The 16,768-nt window shown below is 39.4% G+C and overlaps 3 protein-coding genes and 1 long non-coding RNA gene across 5 annotated transcripts in view; 2 read left to right on the top strand and 2 right to left on the bottom strand.

The window, feature by feature from the left end:
- Positions 1–2,645, bottom strand: part of LOC109538483 (protein sprint) — a 130,383-nt gene extending 127,738 nt beyond the window's left edge. Inside the window, exon 1 of one of the 2 annotated variants that reach the window (XM_048670472.1) lies at positions 2,565–2,645. In XM_048670472.1, coding sequence (XP_048526429.1) covers positions 2,565–2,611 — 47 coding nt within the window. In that variant the 5' untranslated portion in view covers positions 2,612–2,645. Of the gene's footprint in view, positions 1–1,140; positions 1,217–2,564 lie in introns of those variants that run through there. The other variant, XM_048670474.1, reaches the window with a different exon arrangement.
- On the top strand, positions 2,136–8,521 carry LOC109538473 (DENN domain-containing protein 5B). Its single transcript, XM_019905719.2, has 16 exons — positions 2,136–2,407; positions 2,556–2,662; positions 2,727–2,903; positions 2,954–3,198; positions 3,260–3,332; positions 3,736–3,958; positions 4,013–4,147; positions 4,202–4,401; positions 4,456–4,764; positions 4,823–5,407; positions 5,469–5,730; positions 5,793–6,399; positions 6,453–6,655; positions 6,997–7,176; positions 7,242–7,437; positions 7,494–8,521. The coding sequence occupies exons 1-16, from the start codon at positions 2,332–2,334 to the stop codon at positions 7,690–7,692; spliced, it is 3,777 nt and encodes a 1,258-aa protein (XP_019761278.2). The 5' UTR covers positions 2,136–2,331; the 3' UTR covers positions 7,693–8,521.
- Positions 8,522–11,107: 2,586 nt separating this feature from the next.
- Positions 11,108–16,768, top strand: part of LOC109538471 — a gene marked incomplete in the record, with an annotated part of 17,437 nt that continues 11,776 nt past the window's right edge. Inside the window, 8 exon segments of the mRNA XM_048662827.1 lie at positions 11,108–11,381; positions 14,628–14,918; positions 14,981–15,349; positions 15,403–15,548; positions 15,602–15,739; positions 15,815–16,024; positions 16,154–16,319; positions 16,382–16,696. Of these exon segments, the coding sequence (XP_048518784.1) occupies positions 14,658–14,918; positions 14,981–15,349; positions 15,403–15,548; positions 15,602–15,739; positions 15,815–16,024; positions 16,154–16,319; positions 16,382–16,696 (1,605 nt within the window).
- LOC125503069 lies at positions 13,445–14,201 on the bottom strand. The gene is made up of 2 exons (XR_007280669.1): positions 13,850–14,201; positions 13,445–13,597 (listed from the first exon to the last, which is right to left on the bottom strand). It is a non-coding gene; the product is annotated as an uncharacterized LOC125503069 (long non-coding RNA).

Raw genomic sequence — 16,768 nt, 5'->3', positions numbered from 1 at the left:
TCGGTAGGCGTCGGACAATTCATTAAATAATACTTTTTAAAAATCAAACGGTTTAGCCGCAAACTTCCGTGCCGTATAGCGTGAATAACCCTGTACACCCCTATATATGAATACATATATAGCCCTATATATGAATACATGATACAATGTTTAGATATTTCATGTTAAATTTCAATTTCAGTCAAAATTTTATTTTTTTTGCCGGCTGCAAGTATGTTTCTTGAAAAAAGCTTCTGTTCTCGTTTGTGTACTGTAATTTTGTAATCTAACTAGTGGCCGATTGATTAATTTTCTTTTCCGCGCTCCATATACCAAATGAATCAATCCATACTCGATTTAGAATCGAGATTCCATTACCGTGTACTGAAGCTGAACAGGCCTGGGCAATTTGTCTTGATAGATGGGTATTTATTTATACGCATCAAGCATGTAAAAAGGCCAATTGCAGGCATTCAATAAATTAAATGCAGCAAAGAGAGTATTTTTAAAATAGTTCATACTAAGTGAACGACCTCTATGTTACATCTACCATCTTCTGGCAGCTAAAATACATTTTCTAATGTTTAATTAATGAACTTTAACATCTCTTTATTGAAGCGATTAATGGATGTTTTGCTAGCGCATTTTAGGGCGCAAGTTGCATAAACTTCTTGCAATATCATCAATTCCGTGTAAACCTTCGAGACGGCGTCTCTGAAGATGTTGGGCATTTGAACAAGCGGAACGTCAGGAAAAACAATTTCGCCCAATTGCGGAAATGTACACATAATTGATCGCTAGCCCTAGTGACGGAATATGCACCAATTATAGATAACATATGTACTTGCATACTTAATATAAGTAGATAAACCTTCTGTCAATATTAGATAAGCTAATGTAGCGGCCTAGAAGTAAAAACAAAATACTTCTGTAAACCAACTATTTTCAAATCACGGTGCTTAAGATTTTCAATAGTGCGGGAATTTTCGTACGAAAATCCAATACAAAGACGTCAAAAAAGAGCCAAAAAGCAGAAAAAGAAAGAGGCGAGACATTTGGAAGCGCAAACTACAACGACGGTAACAAATATTTATAAAGCACAATTAAAACCAGCAACCGCAAGTTTAAACTTTAAAAGCAAGTTTAAAGTTCTCAACTTACCCTCTAGGCGACTTTTAAGCGAAAATCATGTTGAAAGTGTACGCGCACAGTTAACTACTCATGTAATAACGATATGCAAATACTGCGGGGTCTAAAACAAATATTTCCCATAGGTTTTATCACTTCCGCACTTTCAGATACTTACTACCTACTCGATCGGACGCGCAAGAGCCACTTTTTCGTTAAACATGCAATGTCGGCCTGTACTTTCGGCCAAGTTACGCTTATATTTAGTCCAAAAATTAAGCTATTTTAAGAGGTTTTTTTTGAGGATGATTTTGTATTTTAACAAGAGTAACACTAAAACATAAATCTTCGGAAAGTTTTTATGAAGTAAATTGTGTTTCATGCGAGACGAGGACGCTTTTAAGTTTGAATTTTTGAAAGCTTTTTCGATAACTTTTTTCTGATTGGTTTGTGAAAATTTGGGACACCCAGCAACTTTTCCAGTCAGGAATTATTTGGAATTGAATAAAAAATAACACAAAAGCATGTTTTCTTGTTTCTACTTGAAAGCTTAACTTATAATTGGACGCATACATAATGCAACGTAAAATGTAATCAAACTATTTGCGTTGGTCCGACGACTTAATCCAAATCAGTAAACAAGAATTTGTATAATAAATAATTACAAATTGGGACCAATGCCATGGCCGCATCTTACAGGCAACCAAACATCATCCGAAAGAGTCCGACTTACCATCTTAGATGGTGCTGCAGTGAACACACATTCTCGATTAGTTCAACGGCGTTGCCGCACAGAGAAAAATTTCACGCTTTTTGCTTCTTTTGACTTCACGATTCAAACACTGATACAGAAAAACTAATGAAGCCACCAACTAGACTTGAAAGAAAAACAGTCGGCTACATCAATCAATCTATGCCAAAAGACCGATAATTATTCTACAAGCAAACGATTTTCCAAATTCAATCCTTATTAGGGGCTCTGCTTATCAGTGGCCCACATCGGCAACACAGCTTCCAGGGTCAGTGTCACAACTGACAGCTGGAGAAAAGCAAAATATGGCGAATAAAAATAATAGAAATTAGAGTGGAAAGGGCTAGTTGGGCAGGAAATATTACAATGCAACACAATCTAAATCGAATATTATTAATAGGCAAGCAACTACTTTCCACAAACTGCTTTATGTAAAAGTTGTCAACATCGCAGCTGTTAGAAGTGCTCAAACAATGGCAAAGTTTGCAGACTACTTCGTTATTTGTGGCTTGGATTATAATTCCGGATTAGAGCCAGATAAATATTCAGGTACACCGTTCAATTATCATGTATGGCCCATTTGCACAACTTCTGAAAGGCTTCAACATTCAGTCAAGCTTTTCCGATGTTGCGACAGAACACTACTCACTTCTTACAGCTGTTATGTTAAGCGCGAAGCTAATTGATCAATTTGCAGATAACTTACATGTTTCTCCTCTGGAGCGGGCCTACAAATGTAAGGTGTTGGCTCATTATCCAGAAAACAACAAAATCAACCCGTTTGATGAGTCTGCAGTCTCTATGGTAGGTCGACCTGAAACGCAAAAGAAATTTTTTTGATTTTGATCGAATTATTTTCAATTTCCAGCTTGCCCTGCCCAGTGGATTAAGATTCAGAACCCAAAAACACTCAGTCACCCAGTCGCCTAATTTCCACTCTTTTCTCATCACGCGGGAGGATGGAAAGAGGTGCTATGGGTTCAGTTTGATATTTTACGAAGAAGTTAAAAATCGGGATATCTGCACCGCTATGCAAACTTTGCAGGTAAACACCGGCCAGATGTGCTTAACTCGCCTAAGATTCAACACTTTCAGGCAATGTACATAACAGAACTTTCAAGCGGCGTGAAAACCCGACCAGTGCAACAAGTGCAGAATCAAGGACCTCAGTCCAGGTCTTTGCCTAGACATTTCAAGCTGAATTCCCAAAATCCAAATGGGACAGTTCTCACCTACTACGACATCATTAAGGATAAGTTGTTCGTGTCGAAGAGTATCGGAATCATATGCCAAGCAGCTTATGTGCAAGCCGCCAAGATATTTCTAGAAAATCTTTACAGGTAAATGACGTTATTTTTGTTTGCCTAATTCCACAGCTTCTTAAATTGGCTATTTTTGCAGATGTGCCCCAAGAAAATCCTCCTCTATCCATGGACTCAGCTTAGAAAGTTACGTTTTTAATCTGCTTCATGAAGTAAGTAATTTCGCATCCATATTAGGAAATTTTTCGAAAAATCTCTGTTATTTCACCCGCTTGATACTGATTAGTAAACTACAAGTTTCCATAGTTAGCTTAATTGCCAGTATGGAATCATAATGCAAAGATAAAGACTAAAAAACGATTAATCTTTGCAAGGTCAGTCAATATACATCAATGCTATCATTAGTTAGACGTTGTTTGAGTCGGTGGTTGGTCCTGCACTTACAGCAGGATGGTTCTTTTTCTCGCTGTTTTATGCTCGTTCCTAATCTTTATAATCGTGTATTCCATGCAGTACTTCACGAATTTTAAGAATCGTTTAAAGTAGTATCAACCTGCTTTGGTATAGATAAAATTGAAATCGATTACACAAACTGCAACAATTGATACATTCTAGATTGAGTTGCCTGCTCCAGGAAAAAGCCTTATTGTTCATTTACCGCCCTCTGATCCTCATCTACCTCTGGCCAACACTATTCTACAAAACCCAGCGCCGCCCATTGAGCTGCCCCATCTGGACTACTACTTAAGGCTCATGTTCACATGGCTGGGGGTGGACATTGTTGTGCAACTATTCACTTGTTTGCTGCTGGAAAATCAAATAATCCTCAGGAGTTCAGGTACGATTTTCAAAATCATCAGTTAAACTTAAAGAACAAAAACCTGCTATTTAGATCCCCAAAAGCTAATGGTGGTCGCTGAAGGTATGACGGCGCTTTTATTCCCGTTCTCCTGGCCTCATGTTTACGTGCCAATTTTACCCGCCGAGTTGCACCATTTCTTGGACGCACCAGTGCCGTTTTTAATGGGTAAGCGCCCTCATCAGCAGCTCGTTTAGACCCCCGACCATCATGGAATTTCAGGCTTGTATGCTTCGTCGGAGAACATTAAAGTCGCATCCGAAGCTACGCTGTGTTACGTAGACATCGACAAGTGCAAAGTGCAGCTGCCGGAAGAATTGCCCATATTTCCCCACTTGGAAACGTTTGTGGCGGAAATCTGGTCCCTTCTAGATAAGTACGGGGTTCATGTGCCAAACTCAGAAAGCATCAGAAACATTTGGGTAACAACCGCTTTTTTTGACCGATGGTCTGGGTTTTACAATAAATAATTCTAGGATACTCCCCCGAGAAGCTGCACCTTACCAGGTAGACCTCAAAGCCAAAGAAAACTCTCCATACATAATGCCCTAGACTGTGATAGACCGCCCTCGCCTCCAGGCTCTGCCCGCTCTGAGGCCCTGCAGAGAATAGCCGACATTGTGAGGCGAACTGGGGTGGCTCTGGATAAAAACGAGGCTCAACAACCCTCGGATTCCTACCTGGACGATATGAGATTCAATAACGCCGTCAGGGAAACTTTCCTCAATCGATTTGTACATATCTTCCAGTCCTATGAAAATTTTGTGATATTTCCAACTAACCATGTGAGTAAATGGCTACCAAGAAACTCTTCTAACGGGACTAAATGTGGTCTATTTTCAGAACAAGGAAGATTGGTTCAACAACCGCGACGAAATGCAAAACTTCGACAAGGCCTCCTTTCTCTCCGACCAACCGGAGCACGATCGGCTTTTTCTGTGGCGCTTTTTGGAGTCCCAGATGTTTGCAACGTTGATCGACACTAAAATACTCTCCCAGTGGGGCGAACGCGACAACAACCTCTTGATATTCGACAACAGAATAAAGCTCCTGAAACAGCGCTATGGAGGCGAAAACCTGCTAAGATCCATCGCTTATGAACCGTGTACAATCGTTCACGAAACTCAGAAGCTCCTGGAGCGTCGGCTGCAGAATCCTGAGTTTGAATCGCCGGCCCCCAGAGAAGTTTTGAACTCTAAACCGACCGTGAGCAGGAAATTCCCGCTGCTGAACGCGGATGTTTTAAACAAAACCCCTGTAGTGAGCAAAGGAAGCATTCCAAGAGCCCGGGAATTGCGGAAAGGTTACACCTTCGGGAAGCCTCCAATTCCTTCCAATGAAAAGACAGCAAAATCACAGAACAATCAAGACATGTCGCCAGCGCTTCTAGCGCAAGCTAACTGGACTTTTGTGGAGAAACTACTAGGGGTGAGTACCCCCAAATGTGTGCATTTCACGCAAATTAAACCAGATAAATTAAATATCGTAGGACTGTAAAGCTAAAACAAAGCGAATGCTACTTGCCAAACTCGGAGCTGAAGGTGTGACCCTCTCAAGTAATCCTTCTTCTGATAGTTTCGGAGCAGTGGAGGAAAACACTTTGGTAGCGGCGCTATGCGATTTTCTTGAGCGTGTTTGGTCGCATGGGTTGCAGCGCAAACGAGGCAAATCCGCTTTGTGGACACATTTGCTGGCTTACCAGGAAAAGTATCAGGATTTAAACAAGAAGGATAATAATTACTTGAATGCTGGTGAGCACTAGACCTAGATGTTTTGATTGGGTGTTTGGTTGTAATTTTAAGTAACATTGTAGATGTATCCCGTTTGACCACGAGCTTGGAAAGTTGGCAAAGCCCAGGCAACAAAGGCGAGCTTCCAGATTTGCCTACCACCATTTTTTTCGATATAGCCAAAGTGCTGGCAATGCTGGACGTGAAGACTGGCATAGGATTTGCTAGGGCTTGGGTGCGTTTAGCGCTAGAGAAGAAGCTGCTTTCCAGACATTTGCGCACCCTCCTCTTAGATCTCAGCCTTTTAAAAGAGCTGTACAAGCGATCGGCGTTTGTGCGCTGCGAAGAGGAAAAGGAGCAGTTTCTCTATCATCTGCTGTCGCTCAACGCAGTGGATTATTTCTGCTTTACCAGCACCTACCCAACGACTGTGATACCCTATTCGATTGTAATAGTGCCCAACAAAAAGGGGGCGTATACATCTGCCAACGTTTGGGTGGTTCTCTCTGGGACTTTATCAGAAACCCAGAGAATCGCCGTGCCCAAGAACACCTACAGCTTCGAGTGCAAAAATAGGAACCTGGGGGTTTTGACCACTTTGAGGATTGGTCACGATAATTCTGGCCTGTATTCGAAATGGATGGTGGATTACATTTTAGTGCGGAATGATGTGACTGGTCATACGTATAGGTGAGTAATTTACAGGGGAAAGTGTGAAGTGTTTCATGAGCTGGTATCTGCAGATTTACATGCGGGAGATGGCTGGGGCGCGGCATTGACGACGGCTCAACCGAGCGCCTCTTGGTAGGCACTTTAATGTCTCTGAAAAAGGAGGATGAAGAAACGAAGCAAACGGGCAGTCTGGGCAGGAGTACACCCAGATCCAGATCACCAGCGCCGTCGCCCAGACCCGAGATGAAACCTTCAGAGCTGCAGTACATGTTGGGTTAGTACAGTTTGAACAGTTAAGTACAGCGCAATACAGTTTTTCGACACCGAATTGTACAAAGTAAGTATAAGTGACAGAGGAGTCTTGGTCCTGAGATGGTGTCGGTTCTGTGCCACTGTAACTAAAATTTTCAGCCCAGTTCAGGGTTTTTCTTGATTGTCGCTGTTTCTTTACTAACACCATCAGCCATTTATTAATAAAAAAAAAATGTGAGCTGCAGATAGCAGGGGGAAATGCATTTAGAATCAATTAGCGCCATTTTGCTGTAGTAGTCTGATCAACACACATCTTTATCAATCATGTAGTTTTTATTAGTTTTTTATTATTTGCGTTTTCAGGAGATTGTGTTAACAATATAGTCAAGTGGAGATACACGAGAAGTTCCGAAAGACACACGACTCTAACAGCTTTGCTGTGCAGTGAAGATGGACTGGTCCACTGCCTGGAAAATGTGTTTCTTTTAGGCTTTAAGTCAGCGAGAATGTTTGTAGGCAAAAACTATTTATGGGACTATTTTGGTAAGCTCCATAAAACCCAAAGCTTTTTATCCTATTGGGCGTTTATTTTATTTGTTATGTGTTAGTTCGCGTGAAGGATCAGTTCGAGCAAAATTTGGTCGATGAGCTTTCAGGCAACAGAACGGCAAGCTTGGAAAGGAACCACCAGGAAACGGTGGCGGTTTGGAGATGCTACTGTCATCTCATTGATGAAATCCGACATACCAGCAAAAATCTTGGAAAGGATGGAAAATTCCAGTTGTTTATTTGTTTGGGCGTTAGGTATATATTAGTTATTTGTGTGGTTTTTTTGAGAAAACCCCCATTTTTTCTCCTAGGGAGCATTTACTACATAGAATGTTGACGCCGATGTCCGTGTGCAAAGTGACTCAGGAAATGTACGAAGAGAACTCCTTTTTGCGAAAGAGGGGGCTTCTCACGTTTTTGACTCAAATTTTAAAACCCCTGGATGAATTGGACGTCGTTTTAGAAAACTCAGTGACCCACGGTATAAGTTCTCCTTCTCCTCATGTGTAAGGGTAAATGTAAAGAATCACCGTTCTTCTCTTTGTTCGAGGTGTTTTGTGTGAAATTAGATCTCGATAAATCGTCGTTAATGGAAGTTGCTCCAGATTAAAGTTATCATTTGTAAATGCAGAAAATCGGTATTAATCTGGAGCCATGACTTTGAAGATTTTATAGAAATTTCTAGATGTTACATTGTGATGAGTTTGCCCTGTAGATACTCTATCTAGTCTCCTTGTCGAAAATTCTGATATTATTAAGTTAGGGATATAAAATGGATATTTTTTTTAATTCTATGTATGTATATTCTGTATATAGGGAGTATATTTCTTTTCATGCCCTTCCGAAGTTGTTTAGGTTGTGTTTTGGTCAAGTTGAACATGGCAGATTTTAGTCGAACATTTGGTAATGGGCAAATGTACCGAAACGTTTTGAGACAAGGTGAGAGTAAACTAATCGAGATCTGTAAGAAACCCAACACGTTGTGATGCTAAAGCTTGCCATGCAATCCCGCATACCATTCAGTAGTACAAATTTCTTTATATTTATTGATTTCCGTTGTTTTGAGATTAGTATGTAATTTAGATCTTGCCAAAGCTTTATTTTTCTTTGAAGTTGATATTGTATTAATTTATTTGTTTTGTTGGGTACCAAGTGATAAAAAGTCAAATTGCTAAGGAAGTTCAACAGTACACAAAATGACTATTAATCTTTGTATCCAACAAGACTTCATTTACAAATTTCCCACAATTACTGTTAATCTGTAGGTGAAAACTTGATATACAATTTGTGCTGTTCCATATATTTGTACTCGTTTAGAGAATAAAAAATTTGAAACTTGTTTTTATGACTTTTGTTAATAAGAATTGTTCAAACGACACCCATGCCAAGAATATTAAACAAGCAAAATAATTTGCTTGTTTTGCTGATGCAAGCAGTGGCGTAACTCTACGGCGCATCGCACTTACCTACCAAAAGGCGGTTTGGCGTAAGGTAGGTTATTCAGTTAGATTAAAACCTACTTCAAAGCGAAAACTGCCATTGGACGAATTGCGTTTAATTATTCTCAGTCGATTAATTTGTTAATTCCAGTGGTGTGCGATGCTGATGTTATTCGAAGAAATGTTTAAGGCCTTTTTCCAAATTTACGCTTTCCAAATTTCTTTTAAGAGTGGGCCTGTCCATACATTTTTGTAAGTAGCACGATAAAATTTACTGTTTCCAAAAACTCCCTTTATGAGATCCAGATGATCCATTTATTAGAATCTAAGTAGATCAATCGACTTCACACTATCACAAACACATAAACAGTGCGTAAATCGAAAAGCATTCAAAAGTTACTTGGTTTAGTTGGYTTCCTCTAAATTGGTGATCATGCAGTGCATCGTGAAACTTCGCAAATACCTGATTTATTGGTCCTTTCATTGAATACTCAAGGTTTGTCGGTTTTCACCGACAAACCTTGAGGGTTTGAGTTTTCCCACTTTTGCCACATTCGATCTCTGATGGACCTAATTGGCATTTTTGAAATGAAAAAAAAAATGTTTGTTTTTTGGGTGAATTTTCTGGTTATTGTATATGTATTTGGTTTGCAACTTAAAACCTTGCTTGAATGAGAAAAAATCACAATTCGAACCAGTTTAAATGTAGAACATTACAATTTTTTGAAAAACCTACTAGGTACGCCCATGGCAAGGCGGCAGCAGTAAAATAAATCAAAAATTCAGTTTTATCGCCCACGCCACTGTGCTTGTTTTAAGCAATGGTGTACTTGACTTTTTTTCCTTTAACTGTGCTATTTTCATGATCAAGTTATCTACAGCAAATTTAGTTACACTTTACATGGCTTGCTTACATAATCGCATGGCGATAGAAAAAAAACAAAGCCTAAGCAAAAAACTGGATAAATTAAGCCAATTAAGGACAAAAAAGTGCAACTAATTTGGAAACCAATTAACTGGTTCCGAATGATTACCTGGCAAAATAAAATCGGTTATTTCCATGTGGCGCCTGGTCGGGATCAATAAAACAATGGTGTAGTAAAAAAGAAAATGCGCCGCCCATGATTCGCACAGCTATTGATTGGTCAGGGTCGGCTTTTATGGCCTCAGAAAGTGCATTAAAATTTTTGAACCTTAATTATTGAATTTTGTGCATTAAAAAAAGCGTTTCATATGCAAATATTGCTTTGAAATAAGAAAATCTCCGATTTTCTTTAACTTTTATATCGACTTGTTGGCTTTCATATAAACTATTTTTATATCTTTTTAACTGTGTTTAACCGAGCTTTATTCAGAACATTTGCATAGATACACAGTGTGAAATGTGAAAAAGTTTTGAAAAAAATATGCTGATCAAAATACCAAGAATGAAGCTATACAATAGCTTAGAATTCTGCCAATTTTTTTCTGATTGCAGGAGAACTGTGGAGTTTGTCGACAGTTAGTTTTACTGGTTTTTGTACTTACTTTACAGTTGAGGATACGATTTCTGTAAACTAATAATCCACTTTGGGAACACTCGAAGCAATCGCCCAAGAGTCCAGCTCTGAAGTAGAAGTATGTAAGAAGACTCCCGTCATGAGAACTAAACGTCAAAAATGTTTTCTTTCAAACAACGCATTTTTTCAGCAAAAACCGCACTAGCGATTGCGAAGTTCTCATGAAACGAAGAAGAATAAATTGCTCTTTTAGAAAAACAGCAATTTGTGGAAAGAAAATTGTAATTTTCAACAATTTTTTGATTTTCTTTACTGTGCAAACCGCGCACAACGTTGACACTTATTGAACCGAATGCCACTCGAATGGTTTTGTCATAGCAACCAGATTTTTACATAAAGATGGCGAATTGGACGTATTTAAATATTTAATGCATGCAAATAAAGCGTAAATATTTTAAAGCGTTTTTAAGACAGATTTAGAAGAATTTTTTAAATAACTCATTTTTTATTTTTTAAGTTTAAAGAAAAGTTTTGATAAAATTGTTAAAATATTTTAGTTGAAAAATATAACATAACAGGAACAAGTAAGTTGGTTGAAAACAAAATGGGCTGAATGGGTCTCTGTTGGGCACATTCAGATTTCTACACAATCTCCAAAATAGAGGTAGACAATTTCAGGGTATTTAACTTTGTTTTAAAAATAATAAATATGTCCCAGGGAGTTTTCGGGCTGGGGAAAAAATTAGTGGGGCATTTTTATAAAATTTGGATTTTCTTTTAGATGGACAATTAACATTTGAGTGCTGTTGCATAGGCGACTAAAAGCCGCCCAAAGGAAATTCTTCACATAGAAATTGTGAACGTTTTTTGCTGATATTTTGCAATTTTTTGAAAATAAATTTCATTATTCGAAAATTCGTTTGATTTACCCGCCAAGCAGCGCACTGTCCAAAAGATGGCGTTTCCTATTGTTAGTTAAATTCTAAAATGGCGTCTGAAAGTTTGGTGAGAAAAGTGCTGCAATAATTTGCTCTTACCCAGTCTGCTATTCACGTGTTTTTGTAAATTCGTTACTCACATTTTACGACTGCATTTCTGAAGTGCGTTTCCAGACAATACGGGGTTTGGGTTTGTGGCATTGTGAGTTTTAAGTGCCTCTGTAGACGGAGAATGGACGTTCTCTGCACATTTTCATGGAGCCATATTAATGAGTTTTAGATTTAATCAACTGTCATTTATATGAGATTCTTTCAAATGAAATGTGAGTATAAGTTCAGTATTTTTTCAATCGTGCCCCTTGCATTTGCCTGTAAAGCTCCATTCGCATTCAATGGATTTTTGCGAATATTTGGGACTTGTTTTCAAGTGGCCACCGTCCCATCGATGTCAGAGGTCATGATTGGGCCGATTTGCGGCCCCAAAGTTTCCCAACATTTTCCCCAATCAGCTTCATACTTTAGCACTGGCCTTTTCTTAAGCTACACATATTTTTCCCTGTTAAAACGCTGCATTTGTGGTTAAGTTGCCCATTTTCCAACACAAAAGAATAAGCCAGTATTGATGTAATAGAAGCGCTCAAGGTTATCAAAAATAATCCGTGCACAAACCCATCATTTTCTGGGTTTTATCCACATCCGATATTAGCCTGTGTAACTCCTGGGGTGTTTGCCTGGACCGATTTCGACACGTCTTACTTACGGGCTACATGCATTTGCATTTGCTCTCGAAAAAACCGGTTTTCGGGGTGTCTGAATTGGAAGATTGTATCGTGCCTTAGATGCCGATACTTGAGAAGCTATGGGATTTTTGGAGGCAAATGTAATAAGGGATAATGTCTCAGATTAGATTAGGTTATGTGGGTGCAAATAGGCGGTGGAAATTTATTATTTGCATGATTTTCACAAATATATTTTATTTGAATTATTATATAAATTTTTTGGTTTTGGCGCTGTTAGCCCAAAGTTACCAAAGCCGTTTTGGCCCACAAAATCACCAGTTTGCAGGCATTTCTGTCCAGCAGTAGCCTTAAGGCTTAAAACGTACCTCTTACGTTTCATAAACAAATTAAACACACACACACGTCAGTTTTGGCATTTCATTCAAAACCATAACAAAGGAACATAACCAATTTTATGGAGTTTTGCAAGGACTATTTTAACGGTTACAGAATGGACTTGACCCGAGCAACTCAGTTTCGTTTAATTTAGCAGTGATTGTTGGAAATTGCAGCAATTAATAGGAGATTTATACATTCTAAAAATTACATACATTTTTTCTCAAATTTCTCAGCACTTTTCGTTTCGTCGACGTTTCGCAAGCACGAGCGCCTTATATCTTCAGAGGCGGTTTGCTTGACGCAAAATCCACCTCTGAAACCACTCGTTATTGCGAAACGCCAGGAATATTTTTTTCCACGACACACAGTGGTCGTTTTAACTATTTCAGGTGGTAATAAATAGGGCCTCCGATATATACTATTTTTAGGTAGTATAATTTATTTAGTTTAAATATGTTTCACGTCTAATACAAAAATTAAAGTTTTATTGCAACATAAAGGTTTTTTGTACAGTATGTTATACATAAAAACGCATATATAGATAGTCCTTTAGACTATACAGGGTGGCCACTTTCTGAATCTTTGTATGGGTAACTTCTACATTTTTAAAGATAGAGAATCCGTTAAATGGGCAAAATTGGGCAGAATTCGATTGTCTATTTATTACCGTTTTCAAAATTTAGGTAATCGACCTGGTTCCTGCAATATCCTGAAAAGACAAGAACTCAACACTTTTAATTATCCGATTAATATTCCGATTCCGATCGCAGATGTATCTGTGATTACAATGAAACCTGCTTCTGGATAGCATTTTTTTTTGCTTGAAGGAGAACGTTGTAACTTGGGTAGATGTTTGCGTCTCGTTGTTTAGCACCTTGTTGCATTAAAATGTAGAATTTTTTTTCCAAGCGTGAATCAATAAATAAAGCAAATGCTTCTTCTGTAGTGTATTTAACTGGCTCCAAAGTTGACGTTGAAATTGCTTTCTTGATTCTGCAGGCGTCCTCTGGATCTGAAATCCCTTTAAGAACGTCAACTTTTCTGTTGAGCACTTTTGCAAAACCGGCATAAGCTTTTGTTTCTTTCGCTTGCTCCCAAGATCCATAAAAAGTTTGGAAGGTCTGCCTCCGGTTGGACCAGGTTTGTTTTGGTCTTCAAAAAAATAATGTTTTTCTCCAGCCAGTCAGAATGTCTCTGTTCGAAAACCTTTCGAGTGCGATTGCAGTTTTTCCACATTTTCGAAACGGAACTAGTAAAACTATTTACCATTTCTTGTACTGAATCACGTTTGCTGTCATCTTTATTATCTTCTTAATGAAGCTTGTTTAAAACATAGATCAAAACAGCAGCATTCTTTTCTTGTAATTAGTTTTCTCCACACCAAACATCAAACATATCGCTTTTCCGAATTGACATCGTTACTAAAAAAAACAAATTCTTCGATATAGGCACTTCTTGGCACATAAATTTTATATCGATTAAAGCTTTAGAAAATGTAATTACGAAAAAAAATGTTTCAAGATAAACATGCGTAAACATCGAAATCTGCAACTTTACCAATTTTTGTTTTTTTTTTCAATAAGTAATTATCAGTAATGCTACTTTCTTTATTTTTTTAAAGGCTTTTATAACTATCAGAAAATAACGATAATACAAGGATGTAAAGTACTTACCCAACTCTTTAATAGAGTAAAATCTGAATTACACAAAACGGATGACAAACACCGCAATAATCAATCGAACTTAGCAAATAAATAGTGACTATTTCAAGTAAGAACACAATTTGAATATTGGTGTCACTTTGGTGGCCAAAAACGTAGTAACATGATACGATAAAATAAAAAAGGACAAGCATTTTATTAGATGGAATGTTATTTTTAAGATAAGGCCAAAAATAATGTTTTTGTTGTTGCTTTTTTTAATGAATTATTTCTTCCTAAATAAAATAAAATGGCCTCTGTGCGACGGCCTGAAAAACTGATATTTTATTAGTCGGTACTATTTCTTATGGCGATTTTGGCTATTATCAAGGAAAAGCTGCTTTAAGCCTGTGCCCCATGCATCCGTTTATACGATGGTACGATGATACGAAAGTGTTTCTATTGGTTGAAGATCTGTCAATTCGTCCTCCGTCGTACGAACTGACAGATCTCCAACCAATAGAAACACCATCGTATAAACGGATGCGTGGTACACAGGCTTAACTCTTCAGCCAAATTCATATTTTTTTCCAAGTCCTTTTAATTTAGCGATTCATTTCCTATTTGTGTGTGAGTTGTTTGTTGTTATGCAAGAACCATATTTCAAACAGTACGAGCCTTAGAAAGCACACCGCTTCCCAGAAATGCCCAAAACGTTGTTTGCCTTTTAAGACTCCATTCCTCATTTTACTTATTAAACTAACTAACAACTTATTAAACAATATCAAATTTTCAAATGGAATGGGTCAAGTGCTCCTAGAAGATCACTTGTTTGAAAATCATGGATCCAGTGGGACCCTGGTATACCTCATATAATAGGATAGCAGCACATGCTGCCGCAGGGGAACACCATTCCTTAGCAGCTGCAGCTGCAGCAGCCGCCGCTGCTGCATCCACTACGACTACAGCAGCCTCAGCTCCTGCCACTGTGCTTCCAGGCGGATTCTTGTCACCACCCGCAGTCGGTTATGAAACTGTTTTCAGCCCCTTGTTTCATGGGGCTGTTGCTGCCAGCGGTGCTAAGCCACACTATGTTGCCCAGGTAGTTTATATTGCACATATTTTTGACACAGTTATCCCATTAAGATACCCTCTACTTTCTAGGTGACGCCGCAACATCGTGCCTTAGCCGCGCAAGCTGCAGCCTCCAAACAGGCTAGTGAAAACGCCGAGTTCCATCCTCAAGCCCAAGTCTTCTTCGAGCAAGGAGCTTCGGCTTGGCAGCAAAACAGCCCGTTCGGAATCCTACCACACGAGAGCGTGGTGCCCACGTCGGCTGGAAAGACAGTGGCATATGAAAGTTTCAATGCTGCTCATTTTGCCGCCGCACAGCAGTCTATTAGCAATCATATAAATTCGCAAATAGCAGCCAACTCGAAGGCGGCGACAAGCAATAGGTCCCAAAGCCCACAGGTGTCCACCGCTACTGTTAAGAGCAATTCGACTCAACCTAATGCAACCGCCTTTTTTCAAGTAAAGTGTACCTAATCATATTTTTCCACCAGGTTGAACTGTGTTGTTTTTAGGTACCAGTTACTCTTCCAGAAAGTGGGAACAGCAAAACGTTCACTTCCACCAACACTTCCAATCTGCAACAGTCATGTATTGTGTCCTCGCCTACCACCACTAAAGAATACCGGGTGCCTCAGGCTCCCAATAGAGCGTTTATCAGGTAGAGCTGGTGTTTAGCGCATTGGGTATGTGTGTCAACTATGAATGCTTCAGCTCGCCGAATCCTCCAAGTCGCCCGATAGACAAGTCGTTTACATCGCCGCCCGCAAAGCAACAGAGCACGCCCCAAATACAAACGAAGGCACAAACGAAAATTTACTCAGAGCTTGGAAACCAGCGCGAGCAACAAAGGTAAACCGAATCCGCTTGATTTTTACTGGCTTTTAATCGCAATGTATAACCTAGTCACACTAATATCCCATATAGAGGCAATGAGGAGGGCCAAAGTCAGTCATCGCCCATCAGTTTTTCCATCATGGATGCGCCGGGACGGTTGAACTATGCGGGTAGCAACGCTTCCGGTAAGCGGCCGCCGCATTTTCAGCACAACTATCGGCACTATCAGCCCCAACAGGCGCAAAATGCCAATTCTGAAGACTTTCAAAGACCCAAAAGTGGCCCTGAATATCAAAACAGGTGAATATATAGTTTGCAACTGTTCTTCAAGTTTCTTACTTGCTGTTACTGTTTCCAAATAAACCACAGTGGGAATAACGACAATAAATTACTCTTTTGATCGATTAATCAATGTGCTTTCTATCCCAGTTCCAATGGTTCAGACTGCAATGTCGTGGTGCCACGGAGACCAAGTCCTCTGCAAGCACATTCGCAGGCATCACCGTTAGGGCATGCTCAGAGTCCTGTTTACCCCATGTATAATAGTCCTATGAACTCCATCTCTTCCCCGCAGCAAAATTCGAATAGTCAACAGGTAAGGAATTTTACGAGTTTGGATTGGTCGGGTCGTTTACTAAATGTGAGTTGTTGCGGCAGGTTGCCCCCCCTTCGCCATTAGATGTTTCAGTGCCTCGTCCGAATTCGCAGACCGGCGGTAACGTTGCTTACCCGTCGGTAATCACCAGAGCTTTAAATACCGACAAGGCCTTTCCTGAGCGCTACGAGCATCCGAATCAAACCAACCAGCCGAATCAGGCTTGTTGGGATGATCGTCAGCAGCAGCGCAAGTTTCAGCCAGGACAGTCAAATACTCAATCAAACTACAATAATTCTAATGCTAGTATAGAGATAGGCGCTAGGCAGCCTGATGGTCAACGACAGCAGTACTTCGACTCTAATAGTGGTCATCAGGTCAGTATTGCAAGACATCTTCTTGTTCTTAGCGTGCCTTATCCGTCGCGGACGTTGGCTATCAACATGGCA

This window comes from Dendroctonus ponderosae, unplaced genomic scaffold (assembly GCF_020466585.1).
Source record: "Dendroctonus ponderosae isolate FM_Combo_2020 unplaced genomic scaffold, Dpon_F_20191213v2 Dpon_F_20191213_1, whole genome shotgun sequence".
In the NCBI taxonomy this organism is placed as follows: Eukaryota; Metazoa; Arthropoda; class Insecta; order Coleoptera; family Curculionidae; genus Dendroctonus; species Dendroctonus ponderosae.
Note: the sequence above shows the minus strand (reverse complement) of the source record. Positions and strands in the feature narration are given on the sequence as shown.

Coding starts and splice junctions, on each gene's coding strand:
- LOC109538473 (XM_019905719.2), top strand. CDS start 2,332: ATGGCAAAGTTTGCAGACTACTTCGTTATTTGTGGCTTGGATTATAAT. Junction 4,148..4,201: donor ACCAGTGCCGTTTTTAATGG/GTAAGCGCCCTC, acceptor ATGGAATTTCAG/GCTTGTATGCTTCGTCGGAG. Junction 6,656..6,996: donor AGAGCTGCAGTACATGTTGG/GTTAGTACAGTT, acceptor TTGCGTTTTCAG/GAGATTGTGTTAACAATATA.